This window comes from Sceloporus occidentalis, unplaced genomic scaffold (assembly GCF_023333645.1).
Source record: "Sceloporus occidentalis isolate IW3139 unplaced genomic scaffold, rSceOcc1.0.p SCAF_4, whole genome shotgun sequence".
NCBI lineage: Eukaryota > Metazoa > Chordata > Lepidosauria > Squamata > Phrynosomatidae > Sceloporus > Sceloporus occidentalis.
Window position 1 is genome coordinate 89,679,959 of NW_028316984.1, and position 15,464 is coordinate 89,695,422.

A 15,464-nucleotide genomic window follows, 5' to 3' on the forward strand; every position below is an offset into this window, starting at 1 on the left:
GGACATGGGTCTTGGGGATGTCTCATCCACAGGGTTGCCATGAGTTGAAGGGCAGTTAACAATAACAACAACAGAGCTAGATTTGAATTCTTTAATTCTTTGCTCTGAGAAATAACCCAAGCACAAAAAGTGGTATGTAGACTTAGAGCCAAAACACATTGTAGAAATAATCCAATTTGAGACCACTTTAACTCCCTTGGCTCAATGCTAGGGAATCCAGGGAACTGTAGTTCTGGGAAACATTTAGCCTTCTGTGTGAAAGAGCTCTGGTGCCACAATTCCCAGGATTTCCTAGCACTGAGCCAGGGCAGTTAAAGCAGTCTTGAACTGGATTACTTCTGCAGTCTGTTTTGAACCTTAAATTTGCTAAAATTAGAACAAAAATATATGATTTTATATAAGATTGGCAACTTCATATTATATACTAATTAGGAACACATGCTGTAATTCTTCATGACAGGCTACATCCACACTGCAAAAATTAGATTATACATAGATTGATAAAATAAAGAGTAATTTGTTGTTCTGTGGCTTCAAGTAGTTTCTGACTTAGGGTGATCCTAAGGCGGACTCTATCGTGGGTTTTCTTGGCAAGATTTGTTCAGAGGAGTTTGCCTTTGCCTTCCTCTGAGGCTTAAAGAATGTGATTTGCCCAAGAGCACTCAATGGGTTTCCTTGTAGTAGTCCAATGTAGTCCAATGTAGCGAATGTAGTAGTCCAATGCTCAAAGCACTACACCACGCTGGCTCTTGCTTCAAAAAATATACAGCACATCCCATATTGCCAACAGATTTCTAAAGAGTATGTGTAGAGCATCCCAAATTGCCAACAGACTTCACTTATACAAAGTGAAAGGAAGTACTGTGTTCTGTCAATAAAGGTAAAAAGGTAAAGGTATTCCCCTTTGATGTGATTGTTAAATCTTGTCCAGTTGTAGGAGGCAGTGTTCATCTCTGTTACTAAGCCAAAGACCCAGTGTTAGCAAAGATGACTTTGTGGGTCATGTGGCTAGTATGACTGTACAGAACACTCTTTACCTTCCCACCAAAGTGGTACCTATCTATCTATTTGCATTTATATCCGCCCCAATTGCATCTTGTAGAGGGGTGGGATATAAATACATTTTATTATTATTATTTATTATTTGTATGCTTTCGAACTGCTAGGTTGGCAGAAGCTGGGACTAGTAATGGAAGCTCACTCCATCATGCGGCACTTGAGTCAACTGGCAAACTGCTGATCAACAATCAATGTCTTAACCACTTGAGCCACTGCTGTATTTTTTAAAAAAAATACATACATTCTTGTGCTTTGCAACCCCACCCCCATAATGTTGCCTCCTACAAATTCTGTATATCACCTTATGTTCTGTCAATAACCAGTGTTAATCATGAGTGAACGAAGAAGCTGATGGCACAAATTTATAGACTCAAGTTGCATACACACTGCAAAAATAATCCAGTTTGATATTACTTTAACTGCCATAGGTCAATGCTATGGAATCCTGGGAATTTTAGTTTTGTAAGACATTTAGCCTTTGCTGTCAGAGAGTTCTGGTGCCACAACAAACTATAATTCCCAGAATTCCATTGTGTCCAGCCATGGCAATTAATGTGGTGTCAACCTTGATTATTTCTGCAGTGTGGATTGATTGCTAGTCAACAAAAGCTTATGCTACCAACTTCTTTCTCTCAGTTATTTCTAAATGTGCCACAAAAACCCTTTGCATACAGATCCAGACTAACAGGGTTGTGTCTTTGAATGTTAATTTTGATGTAACTTTTCTTTTTATATTTTCCTTTTCCCTTCTTTTGAAGTCATTACTTCAAATACTGTAATATTTGTAATACAGGCATTATTGGGGGGGGGGACGACCCCAAAGAAACCCATAATGTTGCCTCTTAAGTTCTCCATCCCACCTTATCTTGGAGGCTCATATCATGTGTATGATCTTTAAGAGAAGGATGGAGAAAGCATGGCCCTTGGGCTGAACATGGCACCCAACTACATTGTTTGGTATAAATATCCCAAAACTAGAGACCACAAAGGATAGCTGGGTTATTTTAATGACCCAAGCACTCATATGCACAAGGACATGATGTAGCAGATATGGCAAGTTCTTGCTTTTCTTTGAAGTCCTTTCAAGCTCCCTACATTCACATTACTAAGACTTCTTGGGTATTTTGCTTCAACTTATTATCATCCATCCATTTAGGTATTTCAGTCAAGGCATTAGACATTTTACAAAGAACACAGTTGTACCTGATGCTGAAATGCTGTGGACCTACCATCTGCAATCTTCTAATGTCCGAAATGTATTTTTCTGTGTGATATTTACCCCATATATCAACTGCAACAGCTAGAGAGGTTGCCTTCATCTTTTTTCATTTTAGCACTTTTGGGGAAGAATTGTCTTTTTTTAATCAACCAAGGACAGAGAAAATAGATGGAAAAAACATGAAAATGGGTGGTAATAAGGGAACTCATTTTCTTCATCTTTGTCATTGTTTTCTCATTATCCAATCTTGTTATTCCTGCCTAATACAGCAGGGGGAAATGTAGACAGACTCAGGTCTGTGAATCATCTGCCCATTTTGTACATGTAACAGTGTCAAACTGAGCCAAATATTAAAATATCGGTTAGTAAAAGCTTATTTTCTCTTGCAGGTTATATAACTATTCGTTAATCATTTCCAACTACTATGAAAATCAGTTCTGTATTGAGATACACATTTTTTCTGTGCACGACTAAATTATTTGTTCTGTGCCTGCAATTTGTCAATAATATTGAACTTGACCTTAAACTAGAACAAGTTTTAGAATATTTTTTAAAAATAAAAATTGCTTTTACTTTCAAGGATGAAAATGAAAGTGAGTTTATAAAATAGGTTGTCTGTGTCCCAGACCTGAATATATTTTCTAGAATCCAATAAAATCAAACTGTACTTACAGTTTCATCTGAGACTCAAACCTAGCCACATGGGTTTACATTCATCAGTGTACTTACTGTCCTTTAGGCTTAGTTGGTATGAATGAGGACTCATCTTGCAGGGCATCCCTTTCCTTTATTCTCCAAACATGACTTCAGCCAAAATCTTAATTACTGTACTTCCAAAGCTAAGAATCATTAGGTTCTGAGGAAACAAAGCTGTGAGGAAATATTAATGATATAAAGTTATGCCAACCATCCCTTAACCATTGTTAAGAGATGTTTTGTAGTGTGTCCCTCCCAGTATAGGTTAGTTGAAAATAAGATGGGATTTTTTAAAAAACTGCTACTGTCATAATTCCCCCTCGCTGTCTATAATGGCTTAGCCTAAGGCTCATAGGAGCTGTAAGCCAAAAACATGTTCCTTTTCCACATCCTTTTTCCTTTGTTTAAAAAAAAAAAATCCTTTTATCTTATTGTGTGACCTTTTTCAACTGTTGTGAATTTTAATGCTAAACTGAAGACCAAGTGCCCTTAAACTATCTTGCTATATTAGAAATATTTAAAAGTCCAGTATTTAAAAGCCATAGCTTCATAATGCAAGCTGAAATTTCTTCGCCTGCATAGAACGACTTTAAACTTGACTCATGACTCAGAATGGTAATGGAGTTCCATTATTGAATTGAACTTTGCATTTATATGTGAGCCAAACTATTATTTTGCATATACTATTTATTTCAACAGTTTTGAATGGGCGAATGAAAGGAAACTTTCAGTATCATACTTTAAATATATTCTAATGCTTAAAATAGAGTTAAATCTAAATAATGTTATTTTAAAAATAAGATGGTGAAATTACCACAATAAATTGTTGGAAATCTTCTCTTTGACCCATAAAAGTGTTGAAATTATTATTTATCCATTGTTTTAATGTTCATGGCAGAAGTTTGTTACAAAGAAGGATGTAATCTAATAAATATGATGTCTTAAAGGAAGATACCCCCTCCCCCTTTTTACTTGATCCTTCAAATAGCTGATAACTCCCAGAGTGCAAACATTGTTACCCAGAAGTTGTTTTCCTTTTGGATGGAAGTCAATGGAGACAGAAATGTGGCATTTCTGTTATGTGGTTCATAGTACTGTATTAACACTAAAAAAATAATGTTCTCTATCAGATTTCTAAGAGCCCAAATCTATAGCACTGGGTTCTCACAAAGAATAAATAAAGCCTATGTGGGGAGGACAGGGAAGTTTGGTGCCAAAAAACATGCCCATCTAAACCTGTACCTCTTTGTTCTGCTGTGCATAAAATGGAAGCAAAAGCTAGCAAAGTGGAATTTTATGGATTTCCCCCCAACCTCCTCTTTCCACACTCTATTTCTCCAGCCCACAATTTACAATCTCAAATGAGTTTATATTCTTCCTATCAGCTTTTTTTTTACTGCCCTGCTTCCACAACCCTACATAGAAATGGGAAATATGATAGTATGTAGTCCTAACGTTAGTATTCATTTATACAGTATAACTTGACACTTCAGGATTTTGTCTAGTTCCTCCATAGCTGCCCTTCCAAGTCCTAGTCATCTTCCGATTTCTTGGCTACAGTCTCCAATCTGATTTATGATTGAGTGAAGGTATGAAAAATCATGAACTATTTCAGCGTGTTCACCATCTGATACGAAGTTATGTAAATCATCTGTGGCCATTATTTTTGTTTTCTTAATGCTCAACTGTAAACCTGCCTTTGCGCTTTTTTCAGTAATCTTTCAAAGTCGTTACTATTTTCTGCTAGTAATATGGTGTCATCTTCATATCTTAAATTGTTGTTTTTTCTTCCAATTGTCATGCCTTGTTCCTCCAAGTCTAATCCTGCTTTACTTATATGTTCAGCATACAAGTTAAACAAATGGAGTTATAAGATATAGCCTTGCCCAACCCCTTTGCCAGTTGTAAACCATTGTTTGTCTGTGTTAGGACCTAAATGTGGCCTCTTATCCTTACAGGGGACGAAAGTGCTGCTGAAAGCAAACATACTAACAACCTCCAAATCAGGAGGATCATATGCTACGCTTGGCTTATATAGTGATTTCACTCATTAATCAAGATATTAAAATATTAATTTCAATCCAATCAAAAAGAACTAACTTTTTATATCTAGCTAACTAACGCTGATCAGATAGTTTTATGCCTTCCAGGCAAATGACAAACAATGGCACTCCTCTTTTGTCAACCCGACACAAAGAATTTATTATGGCTTCAAGGCAAAGGTTTATATAAATGGAGCAGTCTTAGTCTCAGTTCCTTCCCATCTTGCTTTTGACAGGAGAACATACACATAAACATAAACATCTTGCATACACATAAACATCTTGTTGATGGATGACTAAAAATAATACAGTTTGACACCACTATAACTCCATCCTTTGGAATCCTGGGATTCTCTGCCAAAGAGGGCTGGCGGCACCTCACAAAACTACAAATCCTAGGAATCTGTAGCATAGAGCTGTGGCAGTGAAAGTGGTGACAAACTGCATTATTTGCACAGTGTAGATGGACCCTAGGAAGTTTGAGCGACGTTTCCTACACATCAGCATAGCAAGTGGGCAAGGTGGCAACCACCCTTGTTAAGCAGGACTTGGAAAAGTTATATTTTAGACTACAGTTACAGGGGGCTACTGAAAGCTGTAAACCAAGTAAGTACTACTTTTTGCCGCATCTTGTGAGGGTAAAATATCTTGGATCCTACATAGAAGAACTTACCTTTTTGTATTGCTAATGAAATTCAGATTTTATCTCCTCAACTTTGGCATGCTTTGTTCCCAGTGTCACATGGCCAGAAGGAGACCGGCCTGCCTGCATAGATATCCCTCCACAAAACAACACAACACCTGGAGAAAATGTAAGCTTGTGACTAACATCGTCATTTTAGTACATAGAGAGATCTTGTAGTACTTTTGAGTCTAACTGAAAGAAAGAAATTGGCAGCATAAGCTTTCATAGACTTCAGTCTACTTCCTCAGGTGCATTTGGTGGAGTGGAACTTCTTTCTTTCTTTCTTTCTTTCTTTCTTTCTTTCAGCCTCAAAGGTGCTACAAGATCTCTCTACATTCTGATTCTACAGACTAACATGGCTATGTCTTTGAATTTGTCATTTTATGCAAAGGGGTCTTATAGACTAGTGCCTTTGAGGCTAACTGAAAGAGAGAAGTTGGTAGCATTTTGGTATACTTGGGCCTACTTCCCCAGATGCATATTTGGAATGGAGAAGCCAGAGACAGACCTATATAAGCCATTTGTGAGAATGTCAATTCAAATTCAAAACTTTGTGGGTATGGAGATGAAGTGACAAGTTCAGTTTTAACCATGGTCACGGGGGGGGGGGGGGGGGATAAAGGCAGGAGAGAGGCTGCTGTATAAAGCCAAGGAGCATAGATAATTATGGCGCATTACAGACCGCCCAGAAGAGGCAGTCTCGCGCTGCTGCCGGTTGCTTCATGAGGGAGCTGCAGCAGCCAAACCACACGGCTCCCTCGTGGAGCAAAAAAAAGCCCCAAAATGGCACTTCTTTCCATGGCATGGATATGACGCTGCGAGGCGCCAATGGCGCACTCGCAGCATCATATGTGCTGTGCGACGTGCGGATGCAGCGCGTCTGCTACGTAAACATGGTGCCCCCCCGTGTGGAACAGGTGCTGCCATTTTGTATGGATTTGGTTCGTATTAGGGTTAGGGGCGTCCGGAGGGGACGCCCCTTTCTAACCCTAATACGGACCCAGTCCGTACTATAGGCCCGTTTGTAACGGGCCTTTGAGTGTTGGAAAGTAAGTGAGAAACAGAGGGAGATGTGATAATGGTTTCCTGCTGTCACACTACACACATTTCAACACTATCTAACCCCCATCCTTATCACATCTCCTTCTCTCAGACATGCATCTGAGGAAGTAGACTCAAGTCTAGGAAAACTCATGCTACCAACTTTTATTCCAGTTAATCTCAAAGATGCCACAAGATTAAGGTGACCTGATGTCCACCTTTTGAAGCACAGGCCTTACATTTAAACCTTCTCCATTTGGAATATGACTAAGAAAGGTGAATGTACACTTATATTAAATGTATTTCGCTTTTAGTCATGCCCTCCATTTTTCTTGTTTTGGCTACATTTTGCAGCACCTTGTCCTCCTTTGCAGCAAGGACATCACCCTGTACAAGATCCCTTTGCATACTGATTTTCCAGACTAATACTGCTATGTCTTTGAATTCAATCATCATTTTACCATTTTTTTCTCCTTTATGATTTTTTTATGCCTGATGAAGAAGCCAGTGGAGTTTTGACAGCTTGTATCAGGTATATCGTGCATTTGGGTTGGCCGAATAATGGTATATTGTGGATTTAGATGCGATGGTGCTTATTGCCAACATGGTTATGGTCCACCCAGGGTTACCAGAGCTCCTTCTTTTCCAGGACATGCCCTACATTTCGACTTTATGTCTGGGAGGAATTCCAAAATTTCCTCCATTTTGAGCATGGCTAAAAAGCATGCATTTACATTTCTGAGTGGTTTTAGCTTTTATTTGGTCATGGCCTACATTCTTCTCAAAGGTCCTACATTTTGTGGTGTCTTGTCCTCATTTCAGTGAGGACACCTGGTCACCCTGGCTACACCCCACTTCAGGGTCACCAGAGGTCCCCCTTTCCCCAGACAGGTCCTACATTCCATCCTTCTATCCAGGAGAAATTCCAAAACATCCTCCATTTTGACCCTGACTCAGAAGCGTGCATTTACATTTCTCTGTGCTTTTCTTTGGTCATGTCCCCCATTTCCCCTTGAGAACACCCTACATTTTGCCATGCCTTGTTCTCCTGTCCTTTGCAGTTGTGACACACACCTGGGTCGAAAACACACTGCAAGAAAATAGCCCATTTGGAGACCTCAAAGACATAGCTGTGTTAGTCTGTAGAATCAGAGGTCTTGTAGCATCTTTGAGACTAACTGGAAGAAAGAAGTTGGCAGCATGAGCTTTCCCAGATTTCAGTCTACTTCCTCAGAGGCATTTAGGATTTGGGACTAAATGCACCTGAGGAAGTAGGTTGAAGTCTACGAAGGCTCATGCTGCCAACTTCTTTCTTTCAGTGAGCCTCAAAGGGGCTATGAGATCTCCCTGTAGAATCACTGTGTAGAAAGATCTCGTAGTACCTTTGAGACTCAGTGAAAGAAGTTGGCAGCATGAGCTTTCCTAAACTTCAGTCTACTTTCTCAGATGCATCTGAGGGAGTAGACTGAAGTTTACAAAAGCTCATGCTGCCAACTTCTTTCTTTCAGTGAGTCTCAAAGTTGCTACTAAAACAGCGGTCTGCGAACTGTGCCTTTTAAGAGTTTGGACTTCAGCTCCCAGAAGCCTCAGCCACGTTGGTTCATAGTGTGGCATTCTGGGAGTTGAAGTCCAAAATCCCTTAAAGAGCACACTGTACTTAAAGCTCTCTCTCTCTGTGTGGTTTTTTTTTTAACTGCCCTGGCTCAATGCTGTTAGGAAATTCTAGAGAACTGCAGTTCTGTGAGACACTTAGCCTTCTCTGTGTCACTGAGAGCTCTGGTGCCACCACAAACTACATTTCCCAGGCTTCCCTAGCGTTGAGTCAAAACGGATTGTTTCCGCAGTGTGTGTGTTTGTTAGAATTAGTTGGTATGGTATTATAATAAATAAGTGGACACCATTTAAAAAGTGACACGCCCACTCAAAGCGAGTGACGTAATCGGCGCGTGAGAGAGAGAGAGAGAGAGAGAGGCGGGGAAAAAGGGGAGGGGAGTTTGAAAGCCGTCGAACGTTGGCGATAGCCGTTAAAAAAGGCGGGAAAGAGAGGGTCGGGTTTAGCCGTTATGCCGCTTCTGGCCCTTGGAAGGTTCGCGCGCGCATGCGCGCGAGAACGTTCCAAGGGCCCGAAGCGGCCCAACGGCTAAACCCGACCCTCTCTTTCCCGCCTTTTTTAACGGCTATATGTTTGAAAAGCGTTGAGGCCGCGTCGCCTCAACGCTTCGTGTACGGAGCTTATTCTCGCTCCTTTCCGCCCTTTCTTCTTCTTAAATTGTGGGAGAAAGGGGGGGGGGAAACCCAGTCACGATGAGCAGCTCCTCCTTCAGCAACCTGAGCTTCCCCTCCTTGGGCTTCACCCCTCGAGGCGACCCCATTTCAGTGCGGGGCTATCCGCCCGAAGAAGGCTACCAGCCCGATACCTCTGGCTTCCACATCATCCGCAGGAACCGGCCCGTCACCGTGCTGCTGGTTTTTCTCAGCTGCGCCGTGGCAGGTGAAGAGGAGGAGGCCCTGAGGGCTTCCAGCCTCGCCTGCATCCGCGCTGCGGCGATAATAATCCAGTTTGGTCCAAACACACTGCAGAAATAACCCAGTTTGAGACCGCTTTAACAGCCCTAGCTCAATGCTAGGGGATTCTGGGAACTGTAGTTTTGTCAGACTCTGTCAGAGAGAGCTTTGGGGCCACAATAAACCAGTTCCCTAGTACTGAGCCAGGGCACTTAACGCGTTCTCAAACTGGATCATTTCTGCAGTGTGTTTTGGACCTTAGACACCAGCTTTGTAACTGCCCTGGCTCAAGGCTAAGGAATCCTGGGAACTGTAGTTGTGGCCCCAGAGCTCGCTCTGACAGATAGCTAAAGGTCTCGCCAAATCACAATGGTAGTATGAACTTGGGCAAGTCACACACTCTTACCCATCCCTTCATATTTGCGGCTTTGACTGTTGAAACTTTGATTATTCATGGCTTTTATTAATATGCTCTCTATAGGAATATCTAGATCCTCCAGTGCAACTCTATGGTCAACTTTAAAGGTTGCACTGAAAGACTTAGAGATTCCAAGAGGGAATACTCTACTAGGTCTTTGTAGCTCCTCCAGTGCAATTCTGTGGCCAATGTCTGGCAGATGTTGACCACAGAGTTGCACTGGAGGACCTAGAGATTCCTAAAGAGGTGTCCTCTCAGGTAAAAACAATGGTTTTGATATTTGCAGTTTTTCCATATTCATGGGGGTTTTGTGCCCCTAACCCTACAAAATATAGAGGGACAATAGCAATGGCAATCCTCCCCCCTTCTGAATAAAACCATGCCAGGAAAACCCTATGATAAGTTCACCTAAGGGTTGCCATAAGTCAGAAACCACTGGAAGGCACACAACAACAATGAATAAAACCCCACTTCCCAGAGTTCCATAACAGTGAGCCATAGCTGTTAAAGTGGTGCAGGGATGTAGCCAGGATTTTAGGAAGGGGGGGTCCAGACTAAGTGCCACCATTATAATGGGGCTTGGGTGCAGTGGCGCAGCAGCATGCACCATTCATTTTTCTAATGGAAGGGGGGGTCCAGACCCCAAGAACCCCCCCCCCCCCTTAGCTATGTCCCTGTGGTGTCAAAATGGATTATTTCTGCAGTGTGGATGCAGCTTCAGATTCTTGTTTTAAAATGATGTAAGAATAATACTGAGCACCGATTAATGATAATATGTCTTTTTCTTCCCCTTCCCAGCTCTGCTACGAACTGTTTTGAGAGAAACAAAAGTTCCTATTCTTGTGATTATATTTTTCATTGGACTCACGATTGGAATAGTAGGCCATTTTTCATACCAGGTATGGTTCTTAAAGTGTGAGGAAATAAGGAAACTATGGAATATATTTTGTATAATGCAAACAGAACGTACAGTTGAAGGCATGGTAGTTAGTGGTGGTGTTCCATCCTTTCTTTGATCGCTGTGTTTGCCTCTGGCACCTTTATAAATCTTGCTTCCATGTTGCCTGCTTCCAAAGGGTAGTACTGTAGTCTGTGTTCTTTGCCTTCCAAGTCTTTTCCAACTTGTGGTGACCCTAAAGCAACCCTGTAATGGGACTTTCTTGGCAAGATTTGTTCAGAGTAGGTTTGCCATTGCCTTCCCCTGAGGAGGCTGAGAGAATGTGACTTGCTCAAGGTCACCCAATGGATTTCATGGCTGAGCGAGGAATTGAACCCTGGCATCCAGAGTCATAGCAATAGCAAGTACATTTCTGTACCACTCATCAATGCACTTAAGCACTCCCTAAGTGGTTTACTATGTATAAGGTGATTGCCCTCAACAAACTGGGTAGTCATTTTAGCGACCTTGGAAGGATGGGCTGGTATTGAACTCACAATCCTGTGGTTTGTGAGTGAGTGGCTGCAGAACAGGCATTGAACCACAGTGCTGCCAGGGCTCTATAGTCTAGAATTAGAACTTTTCAGAAACACCAGGGCTCATAGTCTAGAACTCAAACCACTATGCCACAGTAGGGTTCTTGCAAGTTCATCCTCTGGACTCAGTAGATTTGTGACTGGTGAATTCTGCTTTGTACAAAAGTGTTTGGAGAGATCCAATGAGCATTTACCACTGTGAAGCTACTCATTTGGGAACTGTCCAGATTTCTTTTTTTAAAAAAACCAGCTGTTTTGAACTCACCACCCCAAAAAGTAGCCTAAAGAGTAAAGGATTTGCTATGATTGTGGAGTAGGTGGGAGGCCCATTACCTTCCAGACATCAGTTCTTCACACTCATATTTTGGCACATTTAAGTTGGCTGAACTTGATATGGTAATGGATCATTATCCTCCAGCAGCATGTGGGCAAAGTGAATGGAATGCTGGGCCACTTTTTCACCCAGTCTGTCGCACCTGGCATTATTCCTCCTCCAGAGATGCAGTGTAAACTGTAAAAACCAGCATTAGTTAGTATTGATGGAATAGCAATGGAGGAGTTTGGGGGAACTGGAGCCCTTTTGGATCAGCCTGCAAAGTCTCTAATGTTTGTGAAGTCAAAGGCTTTCATGGCTGGCAGCCATGTTTTTTTGTAGGTTTTTCAGGCTATGTGGCCATGTTCTAGAAGAGTTTCTTCCTGACATTTCACCAGCATCTGTGGCTGGCATCTTCAGAAAATGCTTGCCTGGAAAAAGTTGGGTGTATATATACTGTGTGAGCCTGGGAATGCAGGTGTGATTTGCATGTGTATTGTTCTGTGCTGATGGCTGGCCTCAGGTTGGGAGGCTAATGCAATGTTTCTCTAATGTTTGAATCATCTCTGTGTTCTCATTTGTCTTCCTGCTGTATTTGAGGTTTGCATTAATATTTAGTATGATGTAATTCTTTATAAAATGGAGATTATGGATTAATGGTGATTAGCAGAACATTTTTTGGCCCCATGGTTTTCCTGAACATATAAATCTGTGTGATGCTGATGCTTCTAATATGATATAGTGGACATTTATCATTAGTGGGAAATCCCTTGTTTCTAAAATAGATGTGGCTTATGGAAAAGGTAAAACTTAGATCATATAAAATAAAAACGGATCCTCCTGTTTTAATATGATTTGTCCAAAACATGCCACTCAAACCACATTCATATTAGAGATTTCCTTGGCCTCTATAATAATATATTTGGTGCATTTTAGCCTCACCAAGGCACAAAAATTCATGTGATATTTACTTTGGATCCACCTGAATTACACTAAAATTATGTCTCCCATCTCTGGTCACAGGGTGTAGTATAACAGTCATGATTTCATTCACCCATGAGCAACTAGGGTACAAAACAAATATTTGAGGATTGGAACCTTGAGGATCCATATGATTTATGAATGACACCCAGCTGAAACACACCCTCATCCTCATCATTAGGTTCCACCTTTTTTTTTCTTTTTCTTTTTTTTCTTCTTTTTTTTGTGGGAGAAACAACTGTCTTTTACCAAGTCTGGGAAAGCTGTTGACATGCATGATTGAAACCCTCATGGCCTTGTGAATAACACGTGCTTTAATTATGGTTGTTCTGATGGCCGTTTGATAGAGGAGAATTGTGTAGTGTTATGTTCTAGAACAAGCCAATCTGTGCTTGCCCTGCAGACTAACTTCCCCAAATTTGTTGTCTTCGAGGTTTCCCTTCTTCCCGTTGTCTAGTGGTGTCTGAGTGATTAAATGCAGCAATATGGTGCTGAGCTAAACAGGGAAATTGTCTTTGTCTTTCAACAGGGCCAGACATGCCTCCTTGTCTTGCATTTCTAGAAAGCTCTCCTGGATCATTTTTATGTAAAATCACAGGCTTGGTGCTGCACAGCACTCAATTTGCTGAAAACAAAAACTGTCAAGGCTGTAATTAAAAGGGGAGGTTGAGCGTGCATTTGTGTCTTGCGCTCTTAAAGTGGGAAGCTATTTGTGCCAAGTTAGTTGACAGATGCCTCCCACATTAACTGTCTCCAATGAGTTTTGTTTTGTATTGTATTACTCCTAGTCAAGTTCTTGACCAGATGTTAATCACAATAGAAGAACATAAGCGCTTGCAAATGACCTGTACCTGTCATTACAACAAAGCAAGGAAGACGTGATGGCATCCGTACCTGAAATGATCTGCTTTTTAAATTACCAGGGCAGTAGTGAAACCATTTTAAGTGTGGAGCTCATGGGCTTTGTGGTTGCACAGGAGAACTGCGAGCAAAATTGGAGAGAGGAAAGTGTAAACAATTCCACCACTTTTGGCTGGGAATCAGAAATCTAAATTCTTATTTGGAGTGGAATTATTATAAGGGAAGTGTTAAATTGCTAAATTCAGGAGTTCCAGCAGGGTTGGAAAATATGCAATGATGTTGGGTCTGGCAGAGCTTTTAACTGGTTGGCATCCTGCAGTGGGTATGCTGGTTCTTAATGCTTGCTTTTGCCTGTTTTAAAAAAGATTTTCTTTAAAGTGGATTGTGATTAATCCTTTTTAATTTTTATATTTCAGACTTTTTTGCTATATTATTTTAACCTATGGTGTAACCTGCTCTGGGTCTCATCTAAGGGGCAAGTGAACTATAAAATAAATAAAAGTTCCTTAAAGTCTGATCTTCTCCTCCCCCTTTGTATGTGCTTTGTAACATCTGTGTTCATTTTAATTTGACAGATGCAAGACTAGGACTGTGTGTTTGAAAATAACATTTAGATATACCCCATACTTGACTGTGTTACCATCCCAGAATGAAAGGGATTAGGATTAGATTTTAGGAATCAGCTGAGAAAATTTTGTATTGTCTGAAGTCACATTTTAAAGAAATTCTGCAGCCACAAATCTTTTAAAAATTATTATTATGTTTTATGGAGGTATGTGAGTTGGTGTGTGTTAACTGCCATTCACTAGTTCTGGAGCAAGAACTGTATTATGTGCACCATAGCACATCAGATTTTGCTGTTTGATATATATATTGGATTTTATTCAATAAATTTGTTGTAATTTGTTGTATTTTATTTGTAATTTGTTGTATTTTATTGTTGTAACCCGCCCGGATTCTTTGTGATTGGGTGGGCTAGAAATAAATCTATATTATTATTATTATTATTATTATTATTATTATTATTATTATCCTATCTTCCATGCCCAGGAGCAGGCTAGAACACAAAAATTCTGGATCTTGTCTACCCGTGTGTCACTGTACCTCAAAAGCATGGATACTTGGGGATCCATATACAGTAATTTCTATGTGGAATTCACCTGAACCACACCCAAATAATGCCTCCCATCTCTAGTTAAACATTCAACCACCAGTATCACAAATGTCTTACACTAGTGTGCCACCAAGGTGCAAAAACATGGATATGACACATGGATTCTACAGATCTATAGGGTTTCCCCAAGATCTCCTTGAACCACACTCAAATTATGTCTCCCATCCATAGTGACAGGCTAAACCATCAAAATCAGGAACCCCATACACCATTGTATCGGCAGGTTGCAAGAACATACATTTGAGGCATAGATCCTCACCCATATTTTTATATGGGACCCACCTGAAACACATTCAAATCATGTCTCCCATATCCAGTCACAGGCCACATCAGCCTCACCATTTGTTGGGGGATTTCCTTAAATCACACCAGAATAATGGCATACGTCACTAGACACAAGCTGAAGCATGAACTTCACAGATCCCATGTCTGGCTACTTGACCACAATGCAAAAACATGGGTCCTTTGGATCCTTATCATTTGTACATAGTTTTCACTTGACCCTCATCTAAATCATGAATCTTTTTTTGGACATAGACTAATTCATTAAAAAAATGCCAGATCCCATACATCAGTAAAATACAAAACTATGTATCCATGTTGTCAGCTGACATGGTTCCATAGCATTTTTACACAGGATCCATCCTAAACCACTACTAAAACCTGTTACATAGATCAAATAGTTTTGAAAGAATATCTGCCCATAAAATGTACACATTTTGAAGAAATCATTTAGATCCACAAGGATTTGTACCTGAGATCCATATTTTTGCAGCCTGGTGGCATATGGGGGTAGTAGATCCACAATTTTTGTGACTGACCCTGTGGTTGGGGATGGGAGAAATGGTTTGGATGTGGTTCAAATGGATATCAAGTAAAAGTCCTATGGATCCATACCTGGGATTCATGTTTTTGGTCCATAGTGGCACAAGTGTGTACTAGAGCCAATGCTTTTTGTCGTACAGTCTGTGGCTGGAGATTGGAGACACAATTTGGG

At 40.6% G+C, this 15,464-nt stretch overlaps 1 protein-coding gene across 4 annotated transcripts in view; it reads left to right on the forward strand.

Annotated features, from left to right (window-relative positions):
* Positions 1 to 8,887: 8,887 nt before the first annotated feature.
* Positions 8,888 to 15,464, forward strand: part of LOC149314311 (solute carrier family 9 member C1-like) — a 157,128-nt gene continuing 150,551 nt past the window's right edge. For 3 of the 4 annotated variants that reach the window (XM_089520830.1, XM_089520833.1, XM_089520832.1), the window contains exons 1-2: positions 8,889 to 9,233; positions 10,464 to 10,564. In XM_089520830.1, the coding sequence (XP_089376956.1) occupies positions 9,047 to 9,233; positions 10,464 to 10,564 (288 nt within the window). In that variant the 5' untranslated portion in view covers positions 8,889 to 9,046. Of the gene's footprint in view, positions 9,234 to 10,463; positions 10,565 to 15,464 lie in introns of all 4 variants that reach the window. The other variant, XM_089520831.1, reaches the window with a different exon arrangement.